This window comes from Bombus impatiens, unplaced genomic scaffold (assembly GCF_000188095.3).
Source record: "Bombus impatiens unplaced genomic scaffold, BIMP_2.2 scf_0382, whole genome shotgun sequence".
NCBI classification, from domain to species: domain Eukaryota; kingdom Metazoa; phylum Arthropoda; class Insecta; order Hymenoptera; family Apidae; genus Bombus; species Bombus impatiens.
This window is the reverse complement of record NT_176801.1, coordinates 751699-777582: the sequence shown is the minus strand read 5'-3', so window position 1 is coordinate 777582 and position 25884 is coordinate 751699. Positions and strand designations below refer to the sequence as shown.

The 25884-nt window shown below is 41.1% G+C and overlaps 2 protein-coding genes and 2 long non-coding RNA genes across 5 annotated transcripts; 2 read left to right on the top strand and 2 right to left on the bottom strand.

Annotated features, from left to right (window-relative positions):
• Nucleotides 1-4318: 4318 nt before the first annotated feature.
• On the bottom strand, nt 4319-7727 carry LOC100740709 (ATP-binding cassette sub-family D member). 2 transcript variants are annotated; one of them, XM_024367987.2, is made up of 8 exons: nt 6939-7727; nt 6611-6849; nt 6117-6494; nt 5950-6044; nt 5687-5870; nt 5503-5600; nt 4744-5421; nt 4319-4641 (listed from the first exon to the last, which is right to left on the bottom strand). In XM_024367987.2, exons 1-8 carry the CDS (start codon nt 7496-7498, stop codon nt 4594-4596), a joined length of 2280 nt encoding a protein of 759 aa, XP_024223755.1. In that variant the 5' UTR covers nt 7499-7727; the 3' UTR covers nt 4319-4593. The 2 variants fall into 2 exon arrangements, with proteins under 2 accessions (XP_024223755.1, XP_033176908.1); XM_033321017.1 differs by having other exon boundaries at nt 4389-4641; nt 4831-5421.
• A 280-nt stretch (nt 7728-8007) lies between these two features.
• LOC112212928 lies at nt 8008-21283 on the top strand. Its single transcript, XR_004461831.1, has 4 exons — nt 8008-8139; nt 8285-8383; nt 19111-19271; nt 21145-21283. It is a non-coding gene; the product is annotated as an uncharacterized LOC112212928 (long non-coding RNA).
• Nucleotides 16004-25583, bottom strand: LOC100743383 (osmotic avoidance abnormal protein 3-like). Its single transcript, XM_024367989.2, has 6 exons — nt 25512-25583; nt 21050-21828; nt 19797-20492; nt 18895-19394; nt 17988-18489; nt 16004-16134 (listed from the first exon to the last, which is right to left on the bottom strand). Exons 1-5 carry the CDS (start codon nt 25581-25583, stop codon nt 18062-18064), a joined length of 2475 nt encoding a protein of 824 aa, XP_024223757.1. The 3' UTR covers nt 16004-16134; nt 17988-18061.
• On the top strand, nt 21713-22445 carry LOC112212930. Its single transcript, XR_002946785.2, has 2 exons — nt 21713-21854; nt 21975-22445. It is a non-coding gene; the product is annotated as an uncharacterized LOC112212930 (long non-coding RNA).
• Nucleotides 25584-25884: the final 301 nt, after the last annotated feature.

Sequence of the window (25884 nt, the reverse complement as noted above, 5' to 3'; positions counted from 1 at the left end):
CCGACAGGGTGGTGCGCGACACACCATGACGACCATCGAGTGACCGTGCGAGTCGCGCGAGACGATCGTACGGATTTAACGGTTCGACCATCGATCCAGTCGACCAACTGGTTGCCGCTTATATCGCGATCGAGACCGCAAGAACTTGGTTTTCGTGGCAAAGTTCGCTAATTTTCGGATCGTAGCTCGAATCTAGAAAATGAAAGATAAACGAAGGACGACGAAAACAGCGCCAAAACGACGGCGTCCGAGGCAGATTCATTTTCGTTTGCATCGTCGAATCGTTGTTTCGCAGGTAAAAATTTGATCGTATCGATAGAGCGACCACAAAATTTGCACGAAACGTTTACGCTCGATTTCCCGATCTCGAATCATCGATTCAGAGGCAGAGATAGCCTGTGGAGTAGCCTGTGTGTGTCTCGTATGGCAACGAGAATCGGTCGGTCTTCCAACCCTCTTCGAGGGAGCATCGCAGCCAACCACACACCTGTGTTTGCTCGCACCTGAAATCAAACGGACGATTACATTCCCGCGATCGTTCTACCGGCGATATCGAGAGAAACAGACACGCGTCGTACGTATGCCGATCCGCCTTAATCGCGTGCGCGCGTTAAGCGACTACGCGAGCCGGGTTGCATCCGCTGTCGCGCCGTTTATCTCGCCGGGTGCTCGTTTCTTAAATACTTTCGACAAATATAATCGCAGTACGTGGGGTGTACGTAAAGTGTACGTGGGGTGTACGTAGGGTGTACGTAGGGATTCGTAGGTACGTTCGTTTTCGTAGAAACGCGTCTCGTTCACGCTCGATTTCTCCCTTTTCGTCCGCGAAACGAAGCGATACGGATACGGAAAACCAGCTTCTTTCAACCTGAAATTTGCTCTTAACTCGCCGCTAGTTACTCGATTATTCGATTATAGCAGGGTTAAACGTATTCGAATTCGCATTTTCCGAGTAAAAGTTCCTCGAAATTCGACTTATGTTCGATTTTCTATTTTCTGTTTTCTTTTCTGTGCTATCGTGTAACGCGTGACGCGTCAAAGTACGGCGTACAGTAACCAGCGGTGTAGGTCGATAGAAGAGCAGGAAACCGGCCGTCCATTCAAAGTTGAATGATTAACCCTCGTGACGAGATGACAGTGACGGTATTGTTCGCGATCGAAAGTTCCTCCCACTGGTGCCCATCTCCCTTTGCTAAAGTGATTGCGCATCGGATAATCTCCATCGTTGGGATAAAGCCTGCTTTCGACGATCGAGATGTTACTGAATACGTCACGGCTGCTTAATTACATTTGCGGCGAACCACCTCTCGCGGCTGCCACCAGCTTCCACATACCGCGTAACTGGAAGAACGCGGTATTCCAAGACGACGTATCGCCACGTTTTTGCACATTTTTCGTATTCGATGCGCGTATATCGTGAAAAATCAATTTCCAAGTTTCATCGGCACCGTAACGAGACGTCGCTGTCGCGATTACATCGGTGAAATTTTAAACTCATCCGAAAGCGTGCGTAGCAATTACCAGATATACTCGTTGCAAGCATATACGCTTTGCAGACGCTAAAGTGTTCGTGCCATCTTGTTGTCTATGTCGTCTGCGTTTCTTCGATTCCAGTCATTCCACGATCACCGATAACCCTACATATACGATCGTTGCCAGAAGATTTGCAAACGCGGCCGCCTCTTTGGTCGTTGGAAATCCCATCGGATGACAAGATAGCGATCGGATGATGGCTTATTGCGTTCTTTGTTCGAGCAAAGATCTTTGGCGTATGCGGTGACGGTGGCGGCCGGCTGGCACGCGCCACGTGTAATTCAATCGGCTATTTCGACGACCAGCAACGGCGAAACGGAGCGGCCCGGAAAGTCGACAAGGTTTTAATCCTCGAGAAAACTGTTACGAACACGGGGCGTGCTCGCTAATCGCGCCTCGCGAGTCTCGCCTTATTTTCTTAGTCGGCTATCGCGGACAGATGCTAGGCCGTGGCCTCTGCCTCGCGTCTTCCTTCAACCCTTTCTCAAAATACGAAACTCGACACCAGCCGTGAATGTTGTAGCCAAATTGCCGCCTGCGACTCTCCTCTTAACTAAAAATAGCCGTCCGTGGTCGTTGGTTCTTGGATAAACAGCGCGAAGAAAGATAGCGGCGTTTGAGTTATTCGACTGTCGAAGTAAGTCGAGTTCTCCTTTATTTTCATTCCTATTGCCAATCTCGTCTTTTTCAAATCGTCTTCGAACCGAATTGCCGAATGGAAATGTCGACTAAAATGCCAAGCAAATTTATATCTTTACGTACGTTTATAAACGTAATTAAACAAACAGAAACTAGTTGGAGATTTACTTCGATATGTGTATATTTTTACTCGCTCGAGTCTCGATCGAGTTTCTAGAGGTAACAACGCAGCGATCGGTGCCGTTTGCAAAATTTCTTCGGTTCTATTAACTATCGACAAACGGTCGACTGTCGTTGTCGCAAAGAATTTCCGATTCTTGCACCGATATCGGAACGATTTCAAAGCAACAGCCTGGACAAGCGCTTTGAAATTACGTTCCTCGATACGTAGGCTTCGACTCGTGTTTCCACCGCGGAAAACGTTGTTATAGGTCCGCTTTCGTTGCGAAATCGTACACGACACGCTGCAATTACATAACCTTGTAAAATTATGAAAGAGAAATCTATAATATTAGTAATATCGTTAGCTGGCAGATTATCGTTAGCGTGCAAGAGACTGTGATATCCGGATAAAACGAAATACCTGTTACAATGCTTACGGCGTATTAAAGTAAGGTCGGATTACAAAATTCTATAATGGAAAAATACCGTTTATAAAAGTACGGTAAGGAACATCTTTTAAACGTACAAAGTAGCCGACTATATTATTTCTCGTTCTCATTCTCATGATCTGTCGTAAAGCGTGCGATCGACGCGCGATCTGCCACCAATTTTGTAGCGACGTTAGACGTAAAGATAGATACAAATGCGACAAATATTTATTTAATCGTAAAATACGATTAAATAAATTTTTGAAAACGCTAAACGTGAAATGCACGCTAGAAACGAAGAAATAAAAAGGAATATCAGGGTACAACATTTGTACTATGAGGCATCGATGTATTAGTAAGTCGTTCCGCATCCCTGGAAGATCGACGAGGAAGAAGAGACGCGACTAATTGCGCCGCGCCGGTATTCCGGAATTGCTTTAAAGCATTAGCTGGAACGTCGCAGAGAGGTATACAACCCCCCAAGATGGCTGCTCCCGGGCGTATCGACGTTTGGCGTTTGCAGGGTTTCCCAGAGGTAAGCTCATCGGAAATTGTGGGTCTTCCCTCCCCTGGCATCGCCCCCGCCGCCTTTGCTGGCCCTTCAAAACAAAGAAACACACGTAATTAAATTTTTGTCCGGCACAAATTAATGTACGCGACACGGCACGCTACTGCACGCCATGGCCTGGCAGCTGCAACATCGCCAAAGGAACTTTAATCCGCGATCCGCCTTCTAATCGACATCCAACCTATCCCATTCTCGCCACTTTCCTTCCATCTCTTCCCTCCTTTTCTCCTATCTTTGCAAGATTCGCTCTCACCCTTCCTTCCTTCCTTACTCACTTTCCTCGCTTTTATTTTAACCGTTTCTCCAGCCATCGAACATTTCCACCTAATTAGATTTATATCTTTGGACTCCTCTTGTTTACTTTTAAGAAACGTTAAGACACTTGCGATAGGAGCAAAGATCGAGTTCTACAAAGATTCGTCGTCATTGGCTTTGATAATTTCGCGTTCATCGAGTTATTTTCCACGGATCGATGAGCACAGCAATTTCTCTACCGATCCAAGCTGATATTCGCGTGAGATTGTCGGCTGATTGTCGATCATCGATAAAAGTAAAAAAATCTTTTTTTCTTCTGTTTTTCTACTTTGTTCCTTTCCCATTCCGATCGTTCTATCTTGTTTATCGCATCTTGGAAATACCTACCACGTAATGACACATGGACAACGAATATCTTTTTATTTTACGACAGTTTCTATTCTTATTAACTGTAGATAATCCTCTTATGGTTGGGAAAAGGAAAGGATTTCGTCGTTAGGAGTACTTTTTTAGTAAGTAGAAAATTATTCGTGATTTACGATTCGGTCCTCTCGTTAACATTTCAATGCAAATCAGAATTACGTTTATCGCCTTTAACCTTCTTCGGATATGTTTGCAAAGTTCGGAGAATATCGAACGATAAATAAAAGACGATAGTTTTACCATTATACGATATGAACAGGTAAATCACTTCGTAGCAACGAGTACGTTTCATAAAATCAACGCGTTGATCGGGTTGACGAAAGTGGCATTTTTATTTCGTTACATTATCCTTAATTTAGATAAGCGATAGAAAAGAAGCGTTAGGATACAGATGCTCAAACAACGTCGAACAATGTTCCTACTTCGTGACATTAAATAGCGATATTTATTCATACAAAAATAGATTAATTGTTTAGAAACTATTTGTTTAGAAACTATTTGTTTAGAAATTGGTATCTATTTACAGCCGCACGAGTTTCTACATGAATTCGCTAGAATAATACAAAATGATTCGTCTCGTTCTTTTCAGCTAATTCCAATTTTCGCATCCTCCTTATGAATGTCACGGAGTTCCTGTAAACAGAAACAAAATATCGAAATACATTTGGTACATGCTCGTTGCAACATGGTCGTTCGTTTCGTATTAAAATGGGGAAAAAAAACACGCGAACGTACGTGTAACATTCGATAGTGGCCTCCTTTCACTTCGTGTTGCTCGGTTTGTTCGTAAGTTGCTTGAGTCGTTAGACGCGTTGCACTTTCCGCCTCTAACGGGCCGAAAGTCCAACCACCTTCTCCGTCGAAGCGTAACAGTAGTTTATGATATTTCGCGAGGGAAGCCACGCGATGCGTGATAGTTAACAACGTTATGCCTTTCCTTTTGGCAGTTTCGTAAATCACTGCTTCAGCCTCGAGGCTCACGGCACTGGTACACTCGTCTAACAGCGCATACTGAGGCGCATGGTAAAACAAACGCGTCATCGCGAGTCTTTGTTTTTCACCACCAGACAACGTAGAGTCCCAGTCACCGAAAGAATCCAGTCCATTCGGCTCTCTCTCTGCCAGACTTCGTAGATCCACTTCTTCCAACAATTTCAGCAGTTCTTCGTCGCAACAGTCTTCCGTTTGTGATTCCGAGGGATATATGATCTGATCGCGCAAGCAACCGACGGTCATGTAAGGTTTTTGGGGAATATAAAATAAGGCGGGTCTTTCTCGTTTAGCAGAGTAATTTTCTGCCGGTCTTATCAAAGTGCCTCCGTACACTGGCCATAAGCCAGAAATTATGCGGAATAGGGAACTCTTTCCACAGCCATTGGGCCCAGTAATTAATATATGGTCCCCTGGTCTTATCTACAAAAGTAAAAGCGTACGATAATTTTCCTTTTTTTTTTCCGATAGTTTGTGATAGTTTAAAAATATAACGAAGCTTACACAAATAGTCAATCTAGGTACGATAATTTCACAGTTTGGCGTAACTATTGGCACGTCGATCAAGCTTATACTGCCATCTGTACTTTCACGTACGATTCCTATAACAAATGTCCTTTGCGTCTTATCATATCCGATCAAATATACTTCAAGAATACTGCTAACCTGTATGCTCGTAGAAGATTACCTTTTATCACTGGTGCTCCGTCTTTCAATTCGATTATATTATCTAAAGCAAAATTGGTTGTACTATTTGTTGTTCTCGACGAACTACCAACGATATTTCTTCTATATTTACATAGCGCAGCGTCTTTAAATACATCCAACATTTCGCTGACCCGTGCTGCGTATCCAGCTAATGCCACCAATTCCTATAATACATGAAATTCGTTATAAACGTCTTACTCTTCGAACTAGCTAATACGCTCTCTCCGTTATTCTAAATCTTACTTTGTAAGACAACATCAGTCTCTCGACAGCATCTGCCCCAGAACTCAAAAGATTTTTAGAAGTTGTCAAGTATCTAGTTCTTTCGCTCACTCCGCCTATTTACAAGGAAATAAATCCGTTAGTATTTCGCATACTGTAAACTAACTTTATATTTAGCACGTACGTACCATCGCCGTCGTCTTTTAAAGCCACGTTTCCTGACGTCACTGTGGTATAAAGCAGGGGCATGGCAATAACTAAAAGTCCAGTGCCAGACCATACGTATTTCATGAGCAGTTGTTCCAACATCACGTACCAAAATTTTAGGGCTAACACTCTCCTTAAGTGCGAAACAAGAGATTTATAAGCGGTAATCAAGTATCGGTGCTCTGTACAGTGACCTCCGTAGAATGCTATCTCTTCTGCATGAGCACTGATGCGAGCATGTGCCTCTCTTAATATTCCACGTTTCGATGCTTCTTCTGCCACCAACTGGCCAAATTTAGGAGAAGCTAGACGTAGAATCTGTCCGGTTAGACCAATTACCACGCACGATAACAATGGCCCTGTAAAACAATACAAAGGAAATTTACTATGCTTGTTAATACGTCGCTTAATTTGCCTTTCAAACGATTAGACTCTGGTTATTAGTACACTCTCTATAACTTGCTAATCGTATTACCGTGTATCCTTCTTGCTCCCATTTTGGAAGAGAAAGAAATAAGCGCGATGCACACCAATGCACAATCTAACAATGGCTTGGTTAAACTGGAATACAAATGTGCCACAGAACTAGCCAATTCGGACAAATCATCCGTCAGTCTTTGTTCAGCACCTCCGAGTCTAGTGTCCAGTGCAGCCACTCTATAGTAGGTCTGTTGACTCAGATACATTTTGTAAGCATGCTCTACCAGGCGTCCTCTTTAAAAACAGAAAACAGAACTTGACACTTGTTTGTGAACCGTAAAAGCCACGCAAACTACAAATCAATACATTGTTCGTGTAAATACCTAAAACTAAGAGCCAATCGTCCCTCTAGATATCGAATAGCCGAGTTAACGAACGTCGCGGGGAAAGCTATAGCGAACCATCTCGCGAGCATCAAAGAAAACCCTTGAACGTCTCGAAGCACGATTCTCTTCACGATTTGACCTTCTAAAGTGGCTACATAGATCGACAAAAACGTCCTAGCTAGTAACGTCAGAGTGGCACAAGCGAGTAATCCGGCTTCGCGCGTCTTCCATCCAGGAACCATGATCTTCAGCAACGCGATCAGCTGTTTAATGAATTTTCGGTCCAAACCCACGTTTGCTTTCCCCGCCTTGCTGTTCAACTTGCTATTATTAGCATTATCAATGTCATTCTTATCCCTGCTCGGCACTTGCACGCTATTCCGAGTTTGCTTTTTCCCCTTTTGGTACTGCTTTATAGCAAAAGTCACCAACGGATAACCGATCTTGATGAAATAGAGAGTGGTCGCTACCCCGACTATACCACGAATCAGCTGCTCTTGCCTAATACCGTATTTGGTAGACGTCTTGTCGATTAATTTCGAAAACACCGACGACATCCTGCCGGAGGCACGCTCTCATGGGAGCGTATCGCGGCGTAGAAAACTCGTTTCGAACGTCGTTTTAATCGAAACGACTCGTTTCGATGCTGAATGGTTCGTCAACGACGATCGTCACACATTGTGCTACTATTAGTGGCAACCACTTCCGCTTCGCTTCTCTTCACAGCTATTCACAAGTGTGAACGTTAAATATACGCGGTAAGAGCGATTCGCGCGATAAACGTGTGTATTCTGCTACGTGCGCATAAAAGAGAAAAGAAACACACACACACGCACGCATACGCACACTCTCTCTTTCCGGCTCGCGATTGCTCGATCCACGTAGACCGGCTACCAGCTGGCGACTGTTCGTCACGTCTCTCGCACGCAGTTTGCCGTTCCGTTCTCTTTTGGACCCTCTCCGCGGCGGCAACTAGAACCCGTGACTGGTAGATCGCCTGTGCTTGTGTCTATCGCTGGACTTGGATCCGAGCTCGTCGACTGCGACCGTGCGTCACTCATTTTTCCGAGCCGCCGATCTCAGATACCAAAATGCGCTCTCCTGGTACGCTAGTTCCGCCACGCTCGTTCCGGACCAACTCTAACATAGATCCCTTTGTGCGCAGCGCTTAGGCGAGCAGACTGTACCGTACGATAAAGTACGATAATATTATCTATATTATGTTGTTGACATTGCCATTATTGCTTGACGGATATCTGTGATATCGATAATCGTGTGCGAGCCTCTCGGCCGCTAGAATAACCGAGACCATTTTTTATGAAATTTTTAATTTCATTTCCCAGGGACGTAATTAGTGTTCAACATTTCAGACAGCAAAGGGCCTATCTTCGTGAGTTTATTTATCGCAAGAGTAAGAACATAACATAACCATAAATTTCAAGGTAAATTTTAAAAAACAATGCACGCTATTGTTATTTTCTCTTACATATTAATTTATGAAAGTGATCAACATGGCTTGTGAGCTACTACAAGCATGCGCTATAAACGTATCGCTCTGTAATTCGAATGGAATATGAAATTCCGATTAAGGAACATTCCGTTCTCTCCGTAAATTATTTACAAACTATTATTGATCTTTCCCGACTATGTTTCAATTTAATGTAATCTCGAGTCGATCTATACATTTTCTCAAAATGTTGACATTTTTTATATAACGAATTCTATGAAAGATTTAGCGAATTCGAAGATTTTTGTCGAGAAACTTGTAGTTGACTCGTTGACGAGAAATTTGTTGTGACAGCCGTGTTTCATCTCGTACAGTGCTAACGAAGTTTCAAAATCTTTTATATAACGCGTATATAATATGGACGTACAAATTTTGTACGTATTCAAATACTTTCGTAAGCAAATGTATGTAATGTAAATTGTGCAATATGGGGGTACTGACTAAGGAAAATATGATAAATTTTATCCTAAATTTTGAGTACAATTACAACAAACGTTTCTTACGTAACGGTTATTCCAGAGAAACATTAGTGAGTTAGAAAGAAAATAGTTTTTGCTAGAAAGATTACGCTCGTATTAATTTAAATATGTATAATTTGTATTTTTACTTCATAATTTTATCGATATTGTTCGATATTTTAGTTTGAGATTACAAAACTTCTTTCTAGTTTGTCGATATTGCATATAGGAAATTTTATTATGTCGTCAATTAATTAATGGCAAGTATGAATCATTGACCGTATCGCGACTTGCTTGAAACTTGAACACGCGGTACATTTGTGGATCAAAGTGCCGCTACTTAACTGTATTTGCCTTCCTCTCTTTCCCTCTAAAGACAACGTTGATGTGTGCGTATATACATATATTAAACACACGTCTCCCATATGTATATAAATACTTATGTTCTTTGTCTTCTTTCCCCGTAATCTTTTTCTGGCCTCTCCGCTTCTTTCACCCGTCTCCTCTATTAGTTATGCTATGAATCGTTGGTTGGAACTCGTATAGTTAAGAGCGAAATATCAGTACCAGTTACGCCGCTAATTCTTTGGACCTTTCGGTTAGCTGTTAGCTTCTGACTAATTCTTATTTTAGGCACAAGCGTTGTATGCGGCGCGACGTCTCGTAATGGCTGCTTTAAAGAACGAAGTATATAATAGCAGATATTTAGATACAACGGATAAATGGAGTAAGATCGTTGCCACTTGTAACTGTAACGAGTCGCGATAATTGACCGTTGGTCATGTTTGAAACAGAACATAGATCTATACTTCTTGGCGTTTCTGTTTTTCTTATGATCATATAGCATACAGGCTATGGTGCACATAAACGGACGTAGCGTACAGTGACCTCGGCGGCATTCTCCGTGTCGACTTTGTCTCCTTAAAACTTCGTGATCGTACGACGCTTGGAATTCGTGGTCGAACGATCAAGCGACTTTGATGTATATCTTTGAAAATATTTTTCTCAATCAGCAATAACATCGATGTTGTCGATAATGTTAACAGATATTTTAAATACAAATGACTCTATAGAGACATATATTATAGCTTGTAGATGTTCAATATCGACGAGGAAGAGTTCGGATATATATAATCTGAGAGTTCGTATTTATTTGCATTAGCGAATAGTACGCGATATTATTGCGAATTAAAGAGAAAAACGTTTTAGAGGTCATCTGATACCCAGAGATTGCTGTGTTCAGAAATATCTTTCTATATATATATATACAGGCATTATTTGGACATTACGATTAGATAAAGCGTGGATATTTTTATATGATTGTACAGTGTTGTTGGGAAGTATAATTTAGAAAAGAAAGGCGAAAATTATTATTCGGAGGTGTTGGGAATTAGACATGTATGCATACTTTGAATCATTTATTGTAAGAATACGAGAATTAGTTTAATTAGTATGTTTTATTTAAGAAAACAAGCGAATACTGCAACTGTATTTTTATCATGATTCGATAGACGTCTATCAACTAGTCGTTTAACCTCTGCGGAAGTTAATTACGACGTTAGCCTAACACAACAGTCTATAGCTATATCTACAGATTTCCGGTTTGCCATTCTCTTCGTTTTTGATATATGCTGCTATAAGAAAGAGTCTAATCGAAAAATACCTTACAATTCATACGAATCCATAATTGATTTTATTTATCCAATATATGTGTGTGGCTAAAAGGTTACATCGCGAACTATAATTGCGAATTATAATTAATTATCCTCGTAAATTTTCAATCGATCGTTTTAGTTTATCCTATGCTTATTATTTTACATTCTTCGTTGATTATAATTATTCGTTACCGATGCTAAATAATTACGTAATTGTAATCATTTGTCACTTTTCTCGCTAAGAATTTGTCATATTCGCGCGAATATACTCGTTCCGAAGCTGAATATTTACGTGCGTGGTGAATCATGTGTCGTAGAAAGTCCATTCCGAGCGAAGGAAAAGCTTGTTTAAAGCAGCTGCAACGATCGCAATGTCAATTTCAAATCGTGCTCCTCGTGGAAGAGGCTCGCGTAGCAACGGTTTCGCGTGAATTACGGTGAGTAACAAGATCGGTGCTCTACTTTGCTCTGATTCGCGTTGCACGATGCCGATATTCCCTGCTCCGGGAAATGTTGTTTTCCGCGATTATAGAGGAAAGGGGAGAGACGTCGAACGAAAGGCGATGAAACACGCCAGTTGAACTCGAGACCGATGCAGGATGCGTGACATAATCGCGACGATATACGAGAATTCACGATGGGACCGATTTTTCTCGACGTTTATCTATGCCAAGTTAATATTTTTAACCTTTAAACGACGACATAACCTCGAAGTAACACCACGTGTGGAAAGTAACTGTGTACTAGGGATACATACGATGGTAACACGAGAAACGTCTGTTTTCTTCGGTTAAGGTAAATATACTATCGCTTTTCGCCAGAGTGAGTTTATTAACCAGTTAACGAACGTATCCGTGACAAATGCCTATATAGCCTTGACAATTTGCTTATTTTAGCCATTTATATTTACGAGCTTCTACCGTGGTATATAGCAGCTAGGTAAAGATATAGCTATTTCGTAAAAGACGTATCACATCCACTTTCATTGCTTATTTCTTTTCCAATTGTTTTATCTACGTATAATAGATTTGACCAGATATGCACGTACATTTATTTAGCAAAAACCGTTTGTGAAACCGCAGATAAAAACGTCGATCTCGTCGATTTGTTAAATTTATCGAGTCTCGTCTTAAATACGTTAAACCACTGCTTAAACAACTGTTAGATTTCATCTTAAACGCATTTAATCGTCTAATATTTAAACGACAATACGATAATTTTGTAACAAAAATGCCAGAAATGTCGATCTTAAGAAATTTGGGAATTAAATATTTACAAAGAGAAATAGCAAAGTATATAATAAAATGTAGTTTTTTTATCACGATATATGTACGTGTATGTAGCGCAATTAATGGGATAAGGGAACGTTGTAGTTGCGTATTTTGCAATCTCACGACGGTAACAAATCAAGTACGCTTATTAGAGTGATTTAGTTCATTATACGTTTTGCAATTCCTCGAAACAAAATTGAACGGTGGAAAGTACGACGCCGACTCTATTAAGGGTAATGGGTTTGCAAGTTTGATAGAAATTGGAAATTTTGTCTAATTTGGTAAATCGCGAATGTGAATGTTTCGAATTTTTGGGGGGTTTTAAAGTTGCTTCCTATTTTCAAAGATAAATACCTATATTTAAAATTTTATGATTTTTATTGATTATCAGTAGCGAATATGACAAACGATAAACAATGGACAACAGGAAATAAATGAAAATTCAACAGGGAAAAGGAAAAATCCTACGTTAAATATGCTCGCTGCTCGCCTCTATCTTACCTTCTCGAGTCTATATGGAATATTTCGATTACTATCGTAATCTACTAATCGCCGATGTAATCAGTGGTTTTGAAAAATAATGCAAATCGAAAGAATCGGTTCGAATGGCTGATCTACGGACGACGAGTGTGGCGAAACGTTGATCGAAACGATAAGAAACGACAAAGGATTTTAAGAGAGGCGACCATGTTTCGATATCCGGAGACAGGACGAGAGGGAAAGCGGACTGCTTTTTGAAGCGGCATTTACCAGCCTCGCGGCCGCTATTTTGCGTTTCGTGCAAAACAGAGAAAGTAAAAGTGAGCCATCGCCGTTATACACATGTGTACGGTAAGCTGGCTTTTTCCATCATTGGCTTTCGTTCTCTCCGAACGTTCGAACGGGTGAGCTCATTCGCTTTCGTTCTCTCCGAACGTTCGAACGGGCGAGCACATTCGCCACACTTTTTTCCAATCTTTACGACCGTTTCACTCGATTTCGGATCGATTTCGTTAGCCAATAAATAATACGGTTGTTCCGAGTCTCGCGGCATGTTTTATCAGTTCTACGACACCGAGTATCGCGGGAAACGATCGTAGGAAGGATCGTGTTTGTTTTGCGCGTTACGGATTCCTAGTAGAGCGCGAGGTAAAATATTATACAAAGTGTATAACGAGCGCCGAACGTTAATGACATCCCAAGAAACCTAATCGTACGTCGACTACGCTCGCGAAAGTATTCGAACGCTCTTAGAAATTTGTTGCACATATCGCGTTATACGAAATATTTCGAAATCCTATTAGCGCACTAACGAGGCATATCCAGGCGTTGCGTATCCAGGCATATCGTGATTATAGCGACAAAGTTTGAAACGTGTCTGGCAAAGCATATAAAAATTAGAGAAGTTATACAGATGGAAGATACACAATACCGTAGAACTAATTATCGTATATCTAACAGCTACTATTCACGCTGCGAAACGATTTAAAGTTAATTTGTATTTGATCTTGACTCGATGGTAATCGAACGTACGAATGTTTCTTCGTTTCTTGAGTTATCGAGAAGATGGGGGAAAAAGTTGCGTTCGACGTTGAAGAAAGCTGGAGAAATTGTATTCTTTTTTCGGATCGTTAGTTTTACGGTATTCAAGGCCACTTTTATTTTCTTCAACGAAGATACTTACGTGTCGGTTTTATTACACGAAACGTACTACGACGTTTCGAACACGACCAACTGAATCGTCTTCCACTTGGAATAACGATGTTCGTTCGTTTAAAAAGGCGTATTTTGTACGAGGCACGTTAACGTTACCGCGATACAAGAGCGTGTTGCGAAATTATAGATTATCGTCGTTACGTTGACTCGAAAACGGCAATTAATTTCCGATTAACGTTGACAAACGTATTTTGAAAGAAAATTAACTGGAAATGCTGGTTATTTACACGCATATAACGAGTAAACCGCGTTTGTTAGGTTTTTTCAGAAAAAAATCGTCATAGGTATTTTTGAATGTTTTTATAATAGACTTTTTATAATTTCCCCTCTATTCCGTGTTTCCTCTTTCCGGAGATTCAATGGAAAGTAAAGGTTTTAGGAGAGAGTCACTGGTTGCTCGATCAGTTCGCGTGGCTGGCTGTGAAATTTCTCTAAAAGCTTCGAGGGGATACGATCTTTGACACCGTTCTCGTCTTTCGCTTCGGTTCGTTTTGATAACGGGGCTGCGTATCGCGAATTGGTATCGATTCTCACGTCGGAAGAAACTATTTGTCGATTATTGAAAATTATTAAAATCGGAAATATCGGTATGCGAAAATGTTGATTTATAACGAATTCCTTGTTTCCATGTTGCGTACACGAAGCAACAGGACGCTTTACGAAATACGATTTTCTACTGCAACGATGCAGCACTTTCCAATAATGAAAATAAGAAAAAAATAAAAAAGTTATTCCGTTACGGCGCCCCGTAAGAAAGAGGCAATTAATTTCTAAAGCGAACGACGGAAACCATAATACACTTTCGTTTACAAACTTTTCCTTTTATTTCGCCTCTTTTTCTACTTACGACCGCGTAACGCTCGAACAAAGCTTCGCGTACAAAAATTTCATAACATTGTCGTAGATGGATCGCAGACAGACTTTAGCAACTTTGATTCTTTCTCTGGCACTTTTTAGCGGCGCGCGTGTGTCGGGTGAAAACCGCCGCCTGGTACACCTGAAATCTCTCTTCTAAGGCGGATATTTCGCAACGATCTTTATCGAGGAACGATAAGTCAGTATCTAATCGGAAAAGCGTTGCCGCGAACGCTAGATAGATAGATAGATAGATAATAGAGTTTTCCGTCATCGTGTAATTACAATGACTACCGTCGAAGTTTCTCCTTTTTTACTTTGCGCGCGCAAAAGTTGCGTCGCTCCCACGGAGTAGAGATCGAAGCAGCGTCGTTTCTTTGTACCTACGTATGGAAACGTACGTATGGAAAACTCGGACAACGATCTATAGTATGCACTACCGAAGCATAGTCCTACGATCCTTGTCCGAAATATATAGCACCGAAAGCTATGGATTTCGTATTTAAAACTGCAAACGTTTGTCACTGTGAATGTTAATTGTCTCTAAATTTATTAAAAGCACGGTTCGAAAGCCGACTTCATTTTAGTCGATTTTCGATTGGTTTCCGTTAGTTTACTCGAATCCGAATCGAATCACAGCTCCTTCGGGTTTCGACCGATTTCGGAATTTTCTCTCTTTCTTTCCTTTTTTTTTTCTTTTTCCTTTTCTCTATTATCGACCAGCGTCGAGATTTCCTCGAAAAGTGTGTCGAATCGCGCAACGATCCCCGAGCCCGGTGGATTTCACAGAAAGTACTAGTTGGTTCCAGCTCGATGGTCGTTTGCAATTAAAGTCGCAGTTCGACATAGATTGGATGTAAAAACGGATAACGAAATCTTTTGTACGATTACGTTAGAGACAAGTTCGTTTCTGACGAGTTTTGTTAGCATTCGACGATTGCGTAACGTTCTCGACGATCTTTCGCGAGGAACGAGAGAAATTGAGATTATTGGTGATTTGAATTCTATTCGATCTATTTATAGCAACAAGTAGCGGCGTCGGCGTACAAAAGCGGAGAGATTAATCTTTCCAAACGAAAGCTAAAAGACAACGTAACGAAATCGAATATTGGATCGAATATTCTCTGCTTACATCTGCATACGTGTCTTGGATGGTAGATCGATAACGACGCCTTAATCCTATCGTACGTTGGTCGAAGATTGCATCAGAGATCGTAAAAAGATCGTTTAAAGATCCTGTAACTTATATTTTTGAAGCGACTAATTTTAGTAGAAATCGTAGATACCGGAAAAAGCAACCGGATAGGAAAATAAATATCAGAAAACAGCGGCGACACGATGGATCGAAATAAACGCGCAACTCGAAGAAATTGCAGTATCTATCTTGTACGTATTACGTATAACGTATTTACATCGAGCAATCCGTCATTCTCCAAGAGACGATCGTTTCGATGGATTTTTTTTTTTTTTTTCTAACTTGACAAAATAATAACTTACTTTATTTACCTCTTTTTAATACTGCCGCAATTACGCAACTTTTACACGATATTTCGCTGCTTCGTCCTTAACGAGTTAAAAACCAGAGGAGTGGAAGGCAGAGGGTCCGTTCGTTAAATCGCTATCTTCCCACAACGAAAGGTAAAGTCCACGCGTGGCCTCCGTCATCCCCGACCAAATAGGTATGGAAACCGGTTGCACAAGGGCATTTCTTGTTATCGCTGTTCGTAGGATACACGCTGCAAACGCTACTTCCTGTAACAAGCATTAAGAAAATTCGTTTCTACCATCTTTGGAGAGATTAGACGTTCGTAGATAGAATTTCGTTAATTCGAATGTTTTGTACGAGACTGGTTTTGTCGATATATTCCACGGGATATATTCCAAGATGTTGCGTAACACCGTGTGTGTGTGTGTGTGTGCGTGTAACCTTTATGACGTTACTTTTAGAGCTCTAACGGGGACGAATGCCGCGAGATCTAGATGAACTTGTCAAATAAATATATCTACGTGATCGTAAATCATTGCGAAATTAGAAGACAATGGCGAAAATAGAAGAAGGGAAAGCGAAAGAGCCGCAGAGAATCTCCGAATTAATCTCTGTATTAATAGGCGAATATCAATATTTACGTAATTTCTGATCTCTCGTTGCAATCGAAATACTTTTTCCTTTATTAATCGCGAATTTTTATTTTGATTTCTGTAAAACATATCTCGCAGATTGCTACGGAATACGAAGGGGACGGTTAAACAGTTTTTTTTATTCGGTAACACCTTGATCCGTCGATACTCGCGATTAACGACATTTTTACATAGCAGAACGTTCGCGCATGTATTTAGAAATTTTAATATATTTTATATCGAAACGAACGCACTCCGACTGTGTAACCTTGGCCCAGTGGTGACTCTCGCGTCGTCGTCCTCGTTGATTTGCAAAACAAATCTTATCGCTATATACCCTATATACGTTGTATAACGACTGGTTCGTATTACGAAAAGCGAAACGATTCGTAGGATACGATAGTAATTTGTCGGCAAAAACCCGAGTCTAACGAGGTCGGTTTACGTCCGAGTATCGTTAGAATTCGAATTATTATCCACCACGTGTGAATCGTCTGCTTTGTTTCGTCTATTACGAACGTCTTCTCGAATTTCGGAATTTCTTGACACATGCCGACGTAATTTGTTACGATGTATGTATAAAAGGCGTGCCAGAAGACGTTCCAAGCGACAAAGTTACAGCGGGACGGCTCTTATACAAACGTCACTCACCCAAGCCTGTTCGCAAAATGTTCGAATTAAAACCTATATAAGATCAGTGAACGGATCAAGGTCTCTTTCATCGTGAAAGAGAACGAGAGCGACTCGTAATATTACGTACACCTTATCTCGTTTATTCTTACATCGTTTCTCACGAGAACCACGTATGCGCGTATTTCGCGTAAAGGAAACTTTTACTTCTGTCGAATAATCGGATAACGGAACAGAGTTATGAGCGTTACGGTGTATAAATTTCAAACGCGTACATGTAAAACGGCAACGAAAATTTCAAAACTACGATACGAGACAGAGGCAATATTCGAATAATTTAGCGTTAAAGCGAATATAAACAAAACGAAGATAAAAATGCTAAAAAGTGCAAGGAAAGTTTAAGATAAAAATTATTTAGAAATAAAGCGTAAATGTCCGTTTTCCGTGTATCTACGTATCGAAACTAGAAAAATGTATAGGATACGACGTATAACGTGCGTAAATATCCGAGATAAAGAATTTTTTACTACGTACGATAAATTTCTAATTAGATTCTACCTCTTTCCTTGTGCTGATAATTTCAATTTAAAATATTCGCATATCGTAATACCTAGAATGGGATATACGATAAATAGTACATGCGTAGTGGCGGCAAAATGTATTCATTACGGTATTTACGTTCTAATTAATTAAGTCGAAGCCTATCGAATCTCGTATCGCGTACGGTGGTACGCGCATTAGTACGATTATACGAATTTGACGCTAGAAAGATGAAATACGTATATACGTAGAATCTGATAAGAAAAATCGACCGATTCTAAAGCACCTACTCGTGTAACTACTATTAGTAGGAGTACCTCATCCGCGTCTTCCACCGATGTCGTCCTAGTCCGCAGTTGCCAACTGTCGCGGTGGCTTTGTACCTTCGATCTCAATACGTGGGGGAACGAGCGTGTTCGACCAGCGTCGAACGATCGTCATCCGCTTGGTCGCGAACGAATGCCGACGATAGTTTATCGGATATTCTGTCCGACGTGGCTTTATTTCCAAACTTGAAGGCACCAAGGTTCGTACCTTGGAGATTGCGCTGCGAGGGCAACGCCTCCAAGATTCGAGGAGGATTCCGCTTTATCGCTTGATTAACGAGACAACTTTTGTTATTTATCGAATTTTCTTCCAACGTGCAACCTGGTCGGCTCGTTCGTCCGGTCGGTAGACGTTGCGTTGGCCTGTAACCATCCAAGTCGCCGATCACTGGCGCGCTACTTTGCAGATTTAAGGCGTTCAGTTGAAGACGATTGCCTCCAAAAGGAACGCTTTCCTCGGAACCAACTGATCTGCTGAGTCGGCTGCCCGGTTCTACAACGCGGTTACGATTGTTTATCTCGTCGTTTGTTACGTAGGATTTCTGTTTTCCGGATTTGCTAGTCGCGTACACGTTTGCAAGAGGAAATAGATTTCTAGATTTGAAGCAACGAGCTTCTTAGGTCGATCCGTCGATGTATGCCCTTATGGATCGTTCGCGAGACTCTATCGTTCAGGTTGTCGTGGCGTGCGCGTAGTAACGAGAAAAATAAGGAAAGCCGGCGTTCGCACCTAGACGATCTTCAAAACGATAAAATACACCGCGTATTTTCCGATTTTGCTCGACCGGTCGGGATCGTCACGCATCGACGGATTCAACGGTTTTACAAAGTTTTTACGGTTTTACGTTACAACGACCGATATCTTGCAAATTTTCATCGCTTTTACGTCGCTGCTTACCAAAAGTTTTTGCTTCTCTCGCGTGAGCTAGGAGCTTGTCGATCCGATTTCGTCGGAAGTACGTGTCAACGATATCGAGTTTCTTCGCTTGTTCCTGTTCGCTGCTCTCCTCGTTCTCAGCTTCCACGTCCATCTCGTCCGCGTTATCCTCGTTATTGCTATTATTATTAAGATCCGGTTTGGAAGGCACTACGTTGTACTGTATATTGTCTTTAGGCACCAACGACGCTGGAGGAAGGGAAATATGTGGCGTCGCGTCCGGTAATCTCCAACGACCCAGCTCGTCGCTCCAAGTGGCCGTGGATCTGACGGCAGCGACATCGCGAAACGGACATCCCGGTCGAAGATGAGGAACCATCGCGTCGCATATTTGCGAGGTAAGCAGTTCTCTGCGCAAAAGATCGCGTCGCTCCGCGTCCCAGCAAGCTTGGAGATCGGCTGCTTCCGCTTCGAGTTGCTTCGCTCGTTTCGCCATTCGTTTTAGCGCATCTTCCGTCGATCTACGTTGGGAATATAATTTTAGTCGAATAGAAAAATACATATAACATATGATCTCGAAACGTTTAAACGTACTCTTCGTAATAATACCAGGCAAACTACCGTCAAACTACGTTCTATCGTATATTTTATTTTCAATTATACTATCGATACTGCGTGTAAATACTTGAGTTTCTTGAAACTTGGTACAATCGGAAAATCTAGAATCTAGATTTCATCGTACGAATTGTTAAAAGGATAGAATCCAATAGCGTAAATCGACCGAACGAAATTTATTCGTCTCTTCCCGCTGACGTTTTTCTCTAACTTCGACGAACAAAGAGGTATACGCCGTACGTTTCAACTGCGCGAACCGTTTCGTGCGTACATATTCGACGCAGCTTTCGCACGTTCAAACTACTAACCGGAGTTGACCATACACCTGGAACACGCTTCCGTTTCCTTCCTGAGCGCTAGTCTCCAGAGCCGAAGCGAGAGCCTCCAGCCTCTTTCTTCTTTTTTCTCGTCGTCTCCTCAATTCGGCATTTCCTTGCTCCTCCCCTCCGATAGTTAGCTTCTCCAGTCTCTTCAATACCTCTTGCATGGCCGCCTCTCGCTTCTTTCTTCGCCTTTCCTCCCGTTCCACGTCCTGTTCGTCCATCGGCTGCTGAGAAACAGGCTTGGGCCTCGTATCGCCAATAGTACCAGCTTCGTAGCGAATCTTCATAGCCTGCAATTCCTCTCGAAGCTTCTGAGCAGACAGATTGGAGTGTTCGCACTCCTCCTTCAATCTTTTCACATGTTCGCTGTATTCTCGTTGCTCGATACCCTCTTCGTCTTCGACTTCTGCCTTCGCGGCTATCTCTTTTACGAGCGACTGATCGTTCGACTCGATCAACTTCCTTAGACGTTGCAGTTCTAATTGATATTGCCTCAGTAAAGCATCTTTCGGATCCTCGTTGACGACAGGTTTGTTCTTGATGCATCGAGCTCTGGCTGCGTATCGCAAGGTACTCAGAGTTTCTTCGGCGTCCACGTCGCTGCCACTTATACAAGCTATCATCAGAGTTCTCGCGTTTCCACCGAGGCTGTCTCTTAGTAGCCTGGTTAGCTTGCTGTCTCTGGATAGGGAATTTTCAAAGGAAACGTTTAGTGACTTTGCAATCGATCGCGTTCGTTACGCGATGTTTCGTATCGTCTCGAGTATACGAGTTTCTTCGAGCGTCGATTTAAACAACGATTAATCCCTTTAGCATAGGCCTTTAAAGAACAGCCGATACATCCGCGAAGCGTTGTAAGAAAGAATTTATTCAACGACTAAAATTTTTACACCATCTTATCTAACGTTGCGATGTTATTCTCGGCGTAACTAACGAAGGAACCAATCATCGGCTATGAATCGACGATTTTAACGAAACTTACGTCTGATGTAGTTTTGTGTGAAAAACAACATGATTCTACTATGCCGCGTTGCGTCACCTATGATACCTTTTCCGGAGACTTTATCTCTGGACTTAACGAGTTCACCCTTTTTACGATCGTTTGATATCGAAGTATTCCTTTTTGGCCGTCAAGTGGCATACAAATTAGAAACTAACTAACTTTTCTCCTGTATTCTTCGCACCAAGTACGTTATCCTAACGATTCTAAAATTTCGTCTAACAGTCTACCAACATACCTATACGGCACGTGTCTGCCATGACCAGCAGCCAACGCACTGATCACGTTTCCCAGCGCCGAAAGGCTTAAATTGATGCTAGCTGCCTCTTTCAGTCTATCTCCGGTAGCACCAGTCCTCGCTTGCCTCTCGGACCCGGCAAGATCCACCAGGTGAAGCCTTCCTCTCTTTACCGGATTCTCAGTCTTACTGCTCTCTTCGTTAATGGCCAGCGTTTCCAAGGACAACGTCAACACAGCGTGACTCCTGGAACTAGCTGCGTTCATTTTCGTAGCTGCAGCGGCTCTTCTTCGATCACCTTGTTCGACCAGTCGTGCGCATTCCGCCGCATCTTTCACCGTCACCTCTCTCAAACCTCCAGCCACGTAAGTCCCGCGATTCGGATCCTCTTTCAAGGTCAACAGATCGCTCCCACCGTCTTGCAATAGATCCCTTAATCGTTCGTTGTAAATTTCCAGGTAACTGAGCAGGGCCAAGTATCTCATTTCCGCGCTGGCCGTCGACGTGGCCTCGAAGATGTGGTCCAAAGTACGTTCGATGAATCCACGCATTGTGTGCGATTTCCCGCAGCCTGTTTGTCCGTATGCAAACACGGTGCCATTGTAGCCGTCCAGTACAGCTTCCACGATGACCGAACCAACGTTTTCGTAGACAAATTCTGTAGTTGCTTCCGGACCGAAGGCGGCGTCGAATTGGTACACCTTGCCGTTTCCGGGGCCTGCGGCTGCTGGACACTCGAGGGTGCAGCATTTTGACGCAGAATCGATCGTTACCACGTTCTGCGCAGGTGAAAAAAATACGATAGGTGAATTTTCGAGTTTACCGATACACGTGTAAAGCTCGATGAAATTTCGTTATTATTGATAATATAAGTTTAATAATATTTAACGATTAGTAATCGATTTAATAGCTTTGTTGCTTGTAGCTCTTTAATAGCTCTCAAAGTTGCTGTTTCCAGTATACCGCAAAGTATACCGTTTGCAGTATATAACGAGAGAACGCGAAGACGCAGAGGGAGTAGAAAAAGAAAAAGGATAGAAACGCGAAAAGTAACGAGGATCGGAGGAAGAACGGAAAAGAAATAAGAGGCTAGAACCAAGAAAGAAGAGCGCAATGGTGTGTAATATCACATCGTATCATGTGTAATAATGTAAGATCGAAGTACAGATATAGCGCGATATACTGCAGCGTGAATTAAGGTCGCTGTACATTTACGAAACACCGTGACTTGGAAAAATATGTTTTCTTAAGTTCGTAGTGTGCATGCATGTAGGTTTCCGTTGTGCAAATATTTTTCTGTTTAGTCCATTCTTAAAAGCGAACTACGCGTATAAAGGAGGATAAATATTCGCAAATGTTCCTGCCTTTATTAATAACAGGGTTTTTGTAAATTTCATCCGAGCGGAATATCGATCGAGCAAAAGACTTCGCCTTTCAAATTAAAACCTATAACTGCACTCCCGTAATTTACAAGCAACGCGTGCAAGAACGATTAAAGTTATTTAATTTTTTTTATAAAACTAATCGATCCACGTGATTTATCAATCACGTTATATCGCGACACTTCTATACTCGTCATGCAAAAACTATCTGTGTAATGTGGCTATTATTTGCAACGTCGGTTTAGCGATAGTTCGTAGTTCATACTCGTATCGATTGAATTTCGCGGAAATAATAATAAAACGCAATTGTCGCTTCTTCCTGTTTCAGTATTGTAACTAAATTATCGATTCCAGCTTCTTTTCCCATTTTTCGTCCGATACGTCGAGTTTCGAAATAAGTTTCGCAGATATAATTAAAAGCCAGCTGCCTGTTAATTTCAAATGTAGATTAATTTAAAACCAAGTACTCTGATTAAAATTTCCGTAGTGACACGTGATTCAACAACGTTGGTCGAGAGTTAAACCTGATATAACAAAGTGAAACTAAATTACCTTAAAATTAAATTAAAATTGTAGAGCCGGATACGATGCAACAAAATATTAATTAACAGTTAAACTTGGCATAATAAATACTCTGAATGCATCGAACAGCAAAATATGAAATAACGAATATTTTTCCTGATAATTCCTGTATCTTAAATCATTTTACGTTTCTATATGCATTATCAAACTTAATAAAATTGAACGAATACAGCGCACGAATTCTTTCGACAAAGTTAACATTCTATACTTCTTAAGTAATGAAAAACAAACGTAAATACAATTAAAAGAAAAGAAAACTTTTATTCTATCTGTCACGTGTTGACTCGAAGTCCCTTTCCACTTTCATCGTACGTCCATCAACGTAGCTCACAGCTATGTATCACGGGCCATCGTGTACAGTGAGTCGTCATTAAATTTACTATTCCATAAGATATTCAGAAGGTAACGTAGGCACGCTAAGCTGATCGGTGCATACACGATGCATAGATAGTGGTATCGAACCGCGTCGTTGCACACATCATTTTACATGCCTATATATATGTATATAGTTTACATACGTATTCACATGCTTATCGATGAAGCGGAATATATGCCAAATCGATGGAAAGCCACAGTCGTGCTACCAATTTTATATCCTCCTTGTTTTTCCCTCTTTTACGTTCATGTACGGCGACACACGTACGGTTGACACACTGCCACAAGAGGCACACGTGCACGCTGCGTGTACGTGTAACTTTGCGTAGGTGCGATCGCATGATTCGCGATAAATACACGCACATATCGTGTACGATTTGTAACAACGGTATAATGATTTTCAGATTTTCAGAAGTTCCGCGCTAATTATTAAACGATATATTTATAGTTTCTCGTGTTTTGACCTGGTCTGGGTTTCGGTTCACGCGAGGTTCACGCGAATTGCGATGCATATTCATGAAACGTTCAACGCATAATTAAAAACTTGTCGATCGAAACCTGAAAAATTATGAATATCTCGATAAAATGATTTTTTATTAAAGTATAGAAGTTACAAACGTAGTATACAAACTAATAGTTAACTGTCATATTTGTTATTTTTCTATATTCTTCCATATAATTATAACTTTGGAATAGTATGTACTAGGTACCTGAAGTAGGCATGATGTGCGATTTATCTGTGAGGTTAGAAGATCTGCTTTTATTTAATCTATATCTTAAAAATTAAACAATTTTGAAATCGAGAATTTCTCAAATAGCGAAACTCTTCCATTATATTACATAGCATTTGTGCAAAAGAAATTTACGGTTTTATTGATGCGAATAGTTGAATATCGTGTCATAATATTTTATAACAGATAGCTACTTACTATCTAACGAGACATCGTCGATTCTGTTTTACCATAATGTTATAATTAAGTTACATTTCAAGTAATAAGCAACTGTAGGGATACTTTTCGACGATGGTGTAGGATTCCTAGATACGTAGAAAAACGAAATATACTCGTTGATACGCGTTACGGTAAACTAATTATTTCGCCGTTCTTTCAATTTCTTTTATCGTTAAAAAATTACGTTTGATTTGTATAGGATAAATGGGATTTCTTTATTTTATTTCCGATGTAAATTGTCGAATTCATAACCCATATTATACGATCAATTTTTTGTTCTTCTTTACGGTGTGAAAGAAATTCAAGCTCTTTACGGTTTACTGCAGAATTATAATAGCTATAACAGTTATAAACAAAATTTAAACACTGTGCGACACTAAAGACAGACAGTTTCTATTTGTTAAAAAATTCTTACATTCAATGCCACGTCATGTTGCCAACAGCCATAAGACGTTAAAAATATTAAAAAGAACTATTCAGTTTAAATAAATAAAAAATGCAGTTCTCTTTTTACTAACGCGTTGTGCAATGTGGGACGAGAGCTTAAGGCTAAGCCGAGTTTTTAGCTTGTTGGGGGACATTCGAAAAGATCTAGAAAAATTCGTGGCTATTTATTAGCATCTCTGCCACGATATCCAACAGGTTTCAAAGTGACATATTTAAAAATTTGTTTAAAAAGATATCGACATTTAAACAAAATTATTTAAATACGCGATCGAAAAATCGTTGGAGGCTTGCACGTCCCACATTGCATATAGAGGGTAAAAGATCTGAAACAAAAGAAAAAAAAGAAAAAAGACATGAATCAGAATCTTCGTGGTGACTTTACTTACTTGTTAAACCTAAAACCATCCTTAGTCGGACGAAATTCATTCATCCAACGAACTTGAGTCAAAGATTCGAAGATTCAGAGAGGACGATCTCGTAAAAAATTTCCTAGCGGAAAAATTACAGTGTTCATGCATGTTGCTCGCGTGTTTTGATACGGTCGCTAGGCTACAACGCGTTCGATAGAACAATGACGAGTTATCCACATACTTTCCACGAATAAACAAAACAAGAAACAGAAGCGGAAGCGTGCATAGCGCACGTTGGTGGCGCGGGTGCATGTGACACGAACTCAGAAGCGTCGACGATCTCCTGGCTGTTCATTGTCCGCCTCTATGAACGTACCCTGCATCCCTGCTGGAGCTCCCGAGCGTTCATTGGGCGACATCTCACAGCCACCTTCACAGACTCGCTCATCTAAAAACGAAAGACACTAGATTAGGGAGAGAAAGAGATTTTGCCTTGAGGATTGTCGTTACGCGTAACAATTGTAGAAGAGTGGTTACACCTTGACTGTTAGATCGCTATTAGAAGATGATAGTATACTTGGTTGAAAAGTTGGTGACCGACGGCCAATTAAGTATGCATTTTATTTTGTTGTAAAGCATAGTTCCGTGTATCTTTTGCACTATTTGAACGGTCGAATATATTAATAAATTATGTTTCCCGAATTAACTTATCGATAAATTAAATGAGAATATCAAAAGTCACGAAAAAT

Excerpts from the sequence above, each read along its gene's own strand:
- LOC100740709 (XM_024367987.2), bottom strand. The coding sequence starts at position 7,498 with ATGTCGTCGGTGTTTTCGAAATTAATCGACAAGACGTCTACCAAATAC. Across the intron at positions 6,495-6,610 it reads GGGAGCAAGAAGGATACACG|GGCCATTGTTATCGTGCGTG; the intron begins GTAATACGATTA and ends ATTGTTTTACAG. Across the intron at positions 4,642-4,743 it reads GCCACTATCGAATGTTACAC|GAACTCCGTGACATTCATAA; the intron begins GTACGTTCGCGT and ends TTCTGTTTACAG.
- LOC100743383 (XM_024367989.2), bottom strand. The coding sequence starts at position 25,583 with ATGAGCGAGTCTGTGAAGGTGGCTGTGAGATGTCGCCCAATGAACGCT. Across the intron at positions 19,395-19,796 it reads CAGGTGTATGGTCAACTCCG|ATCGACGGAAGATGCGCTAA; the intron begins GTTAGTAGTTTG and ends TTCCCAACGTAG. Across the intron at positions 18,490-18,894 it reads GAGAGAAGCAAAAACTTTTG|AACCGGGCAGCCGACTCAGC; the intron begins GTAAGCAGCGAC and ends ACCGCGTTGTAG.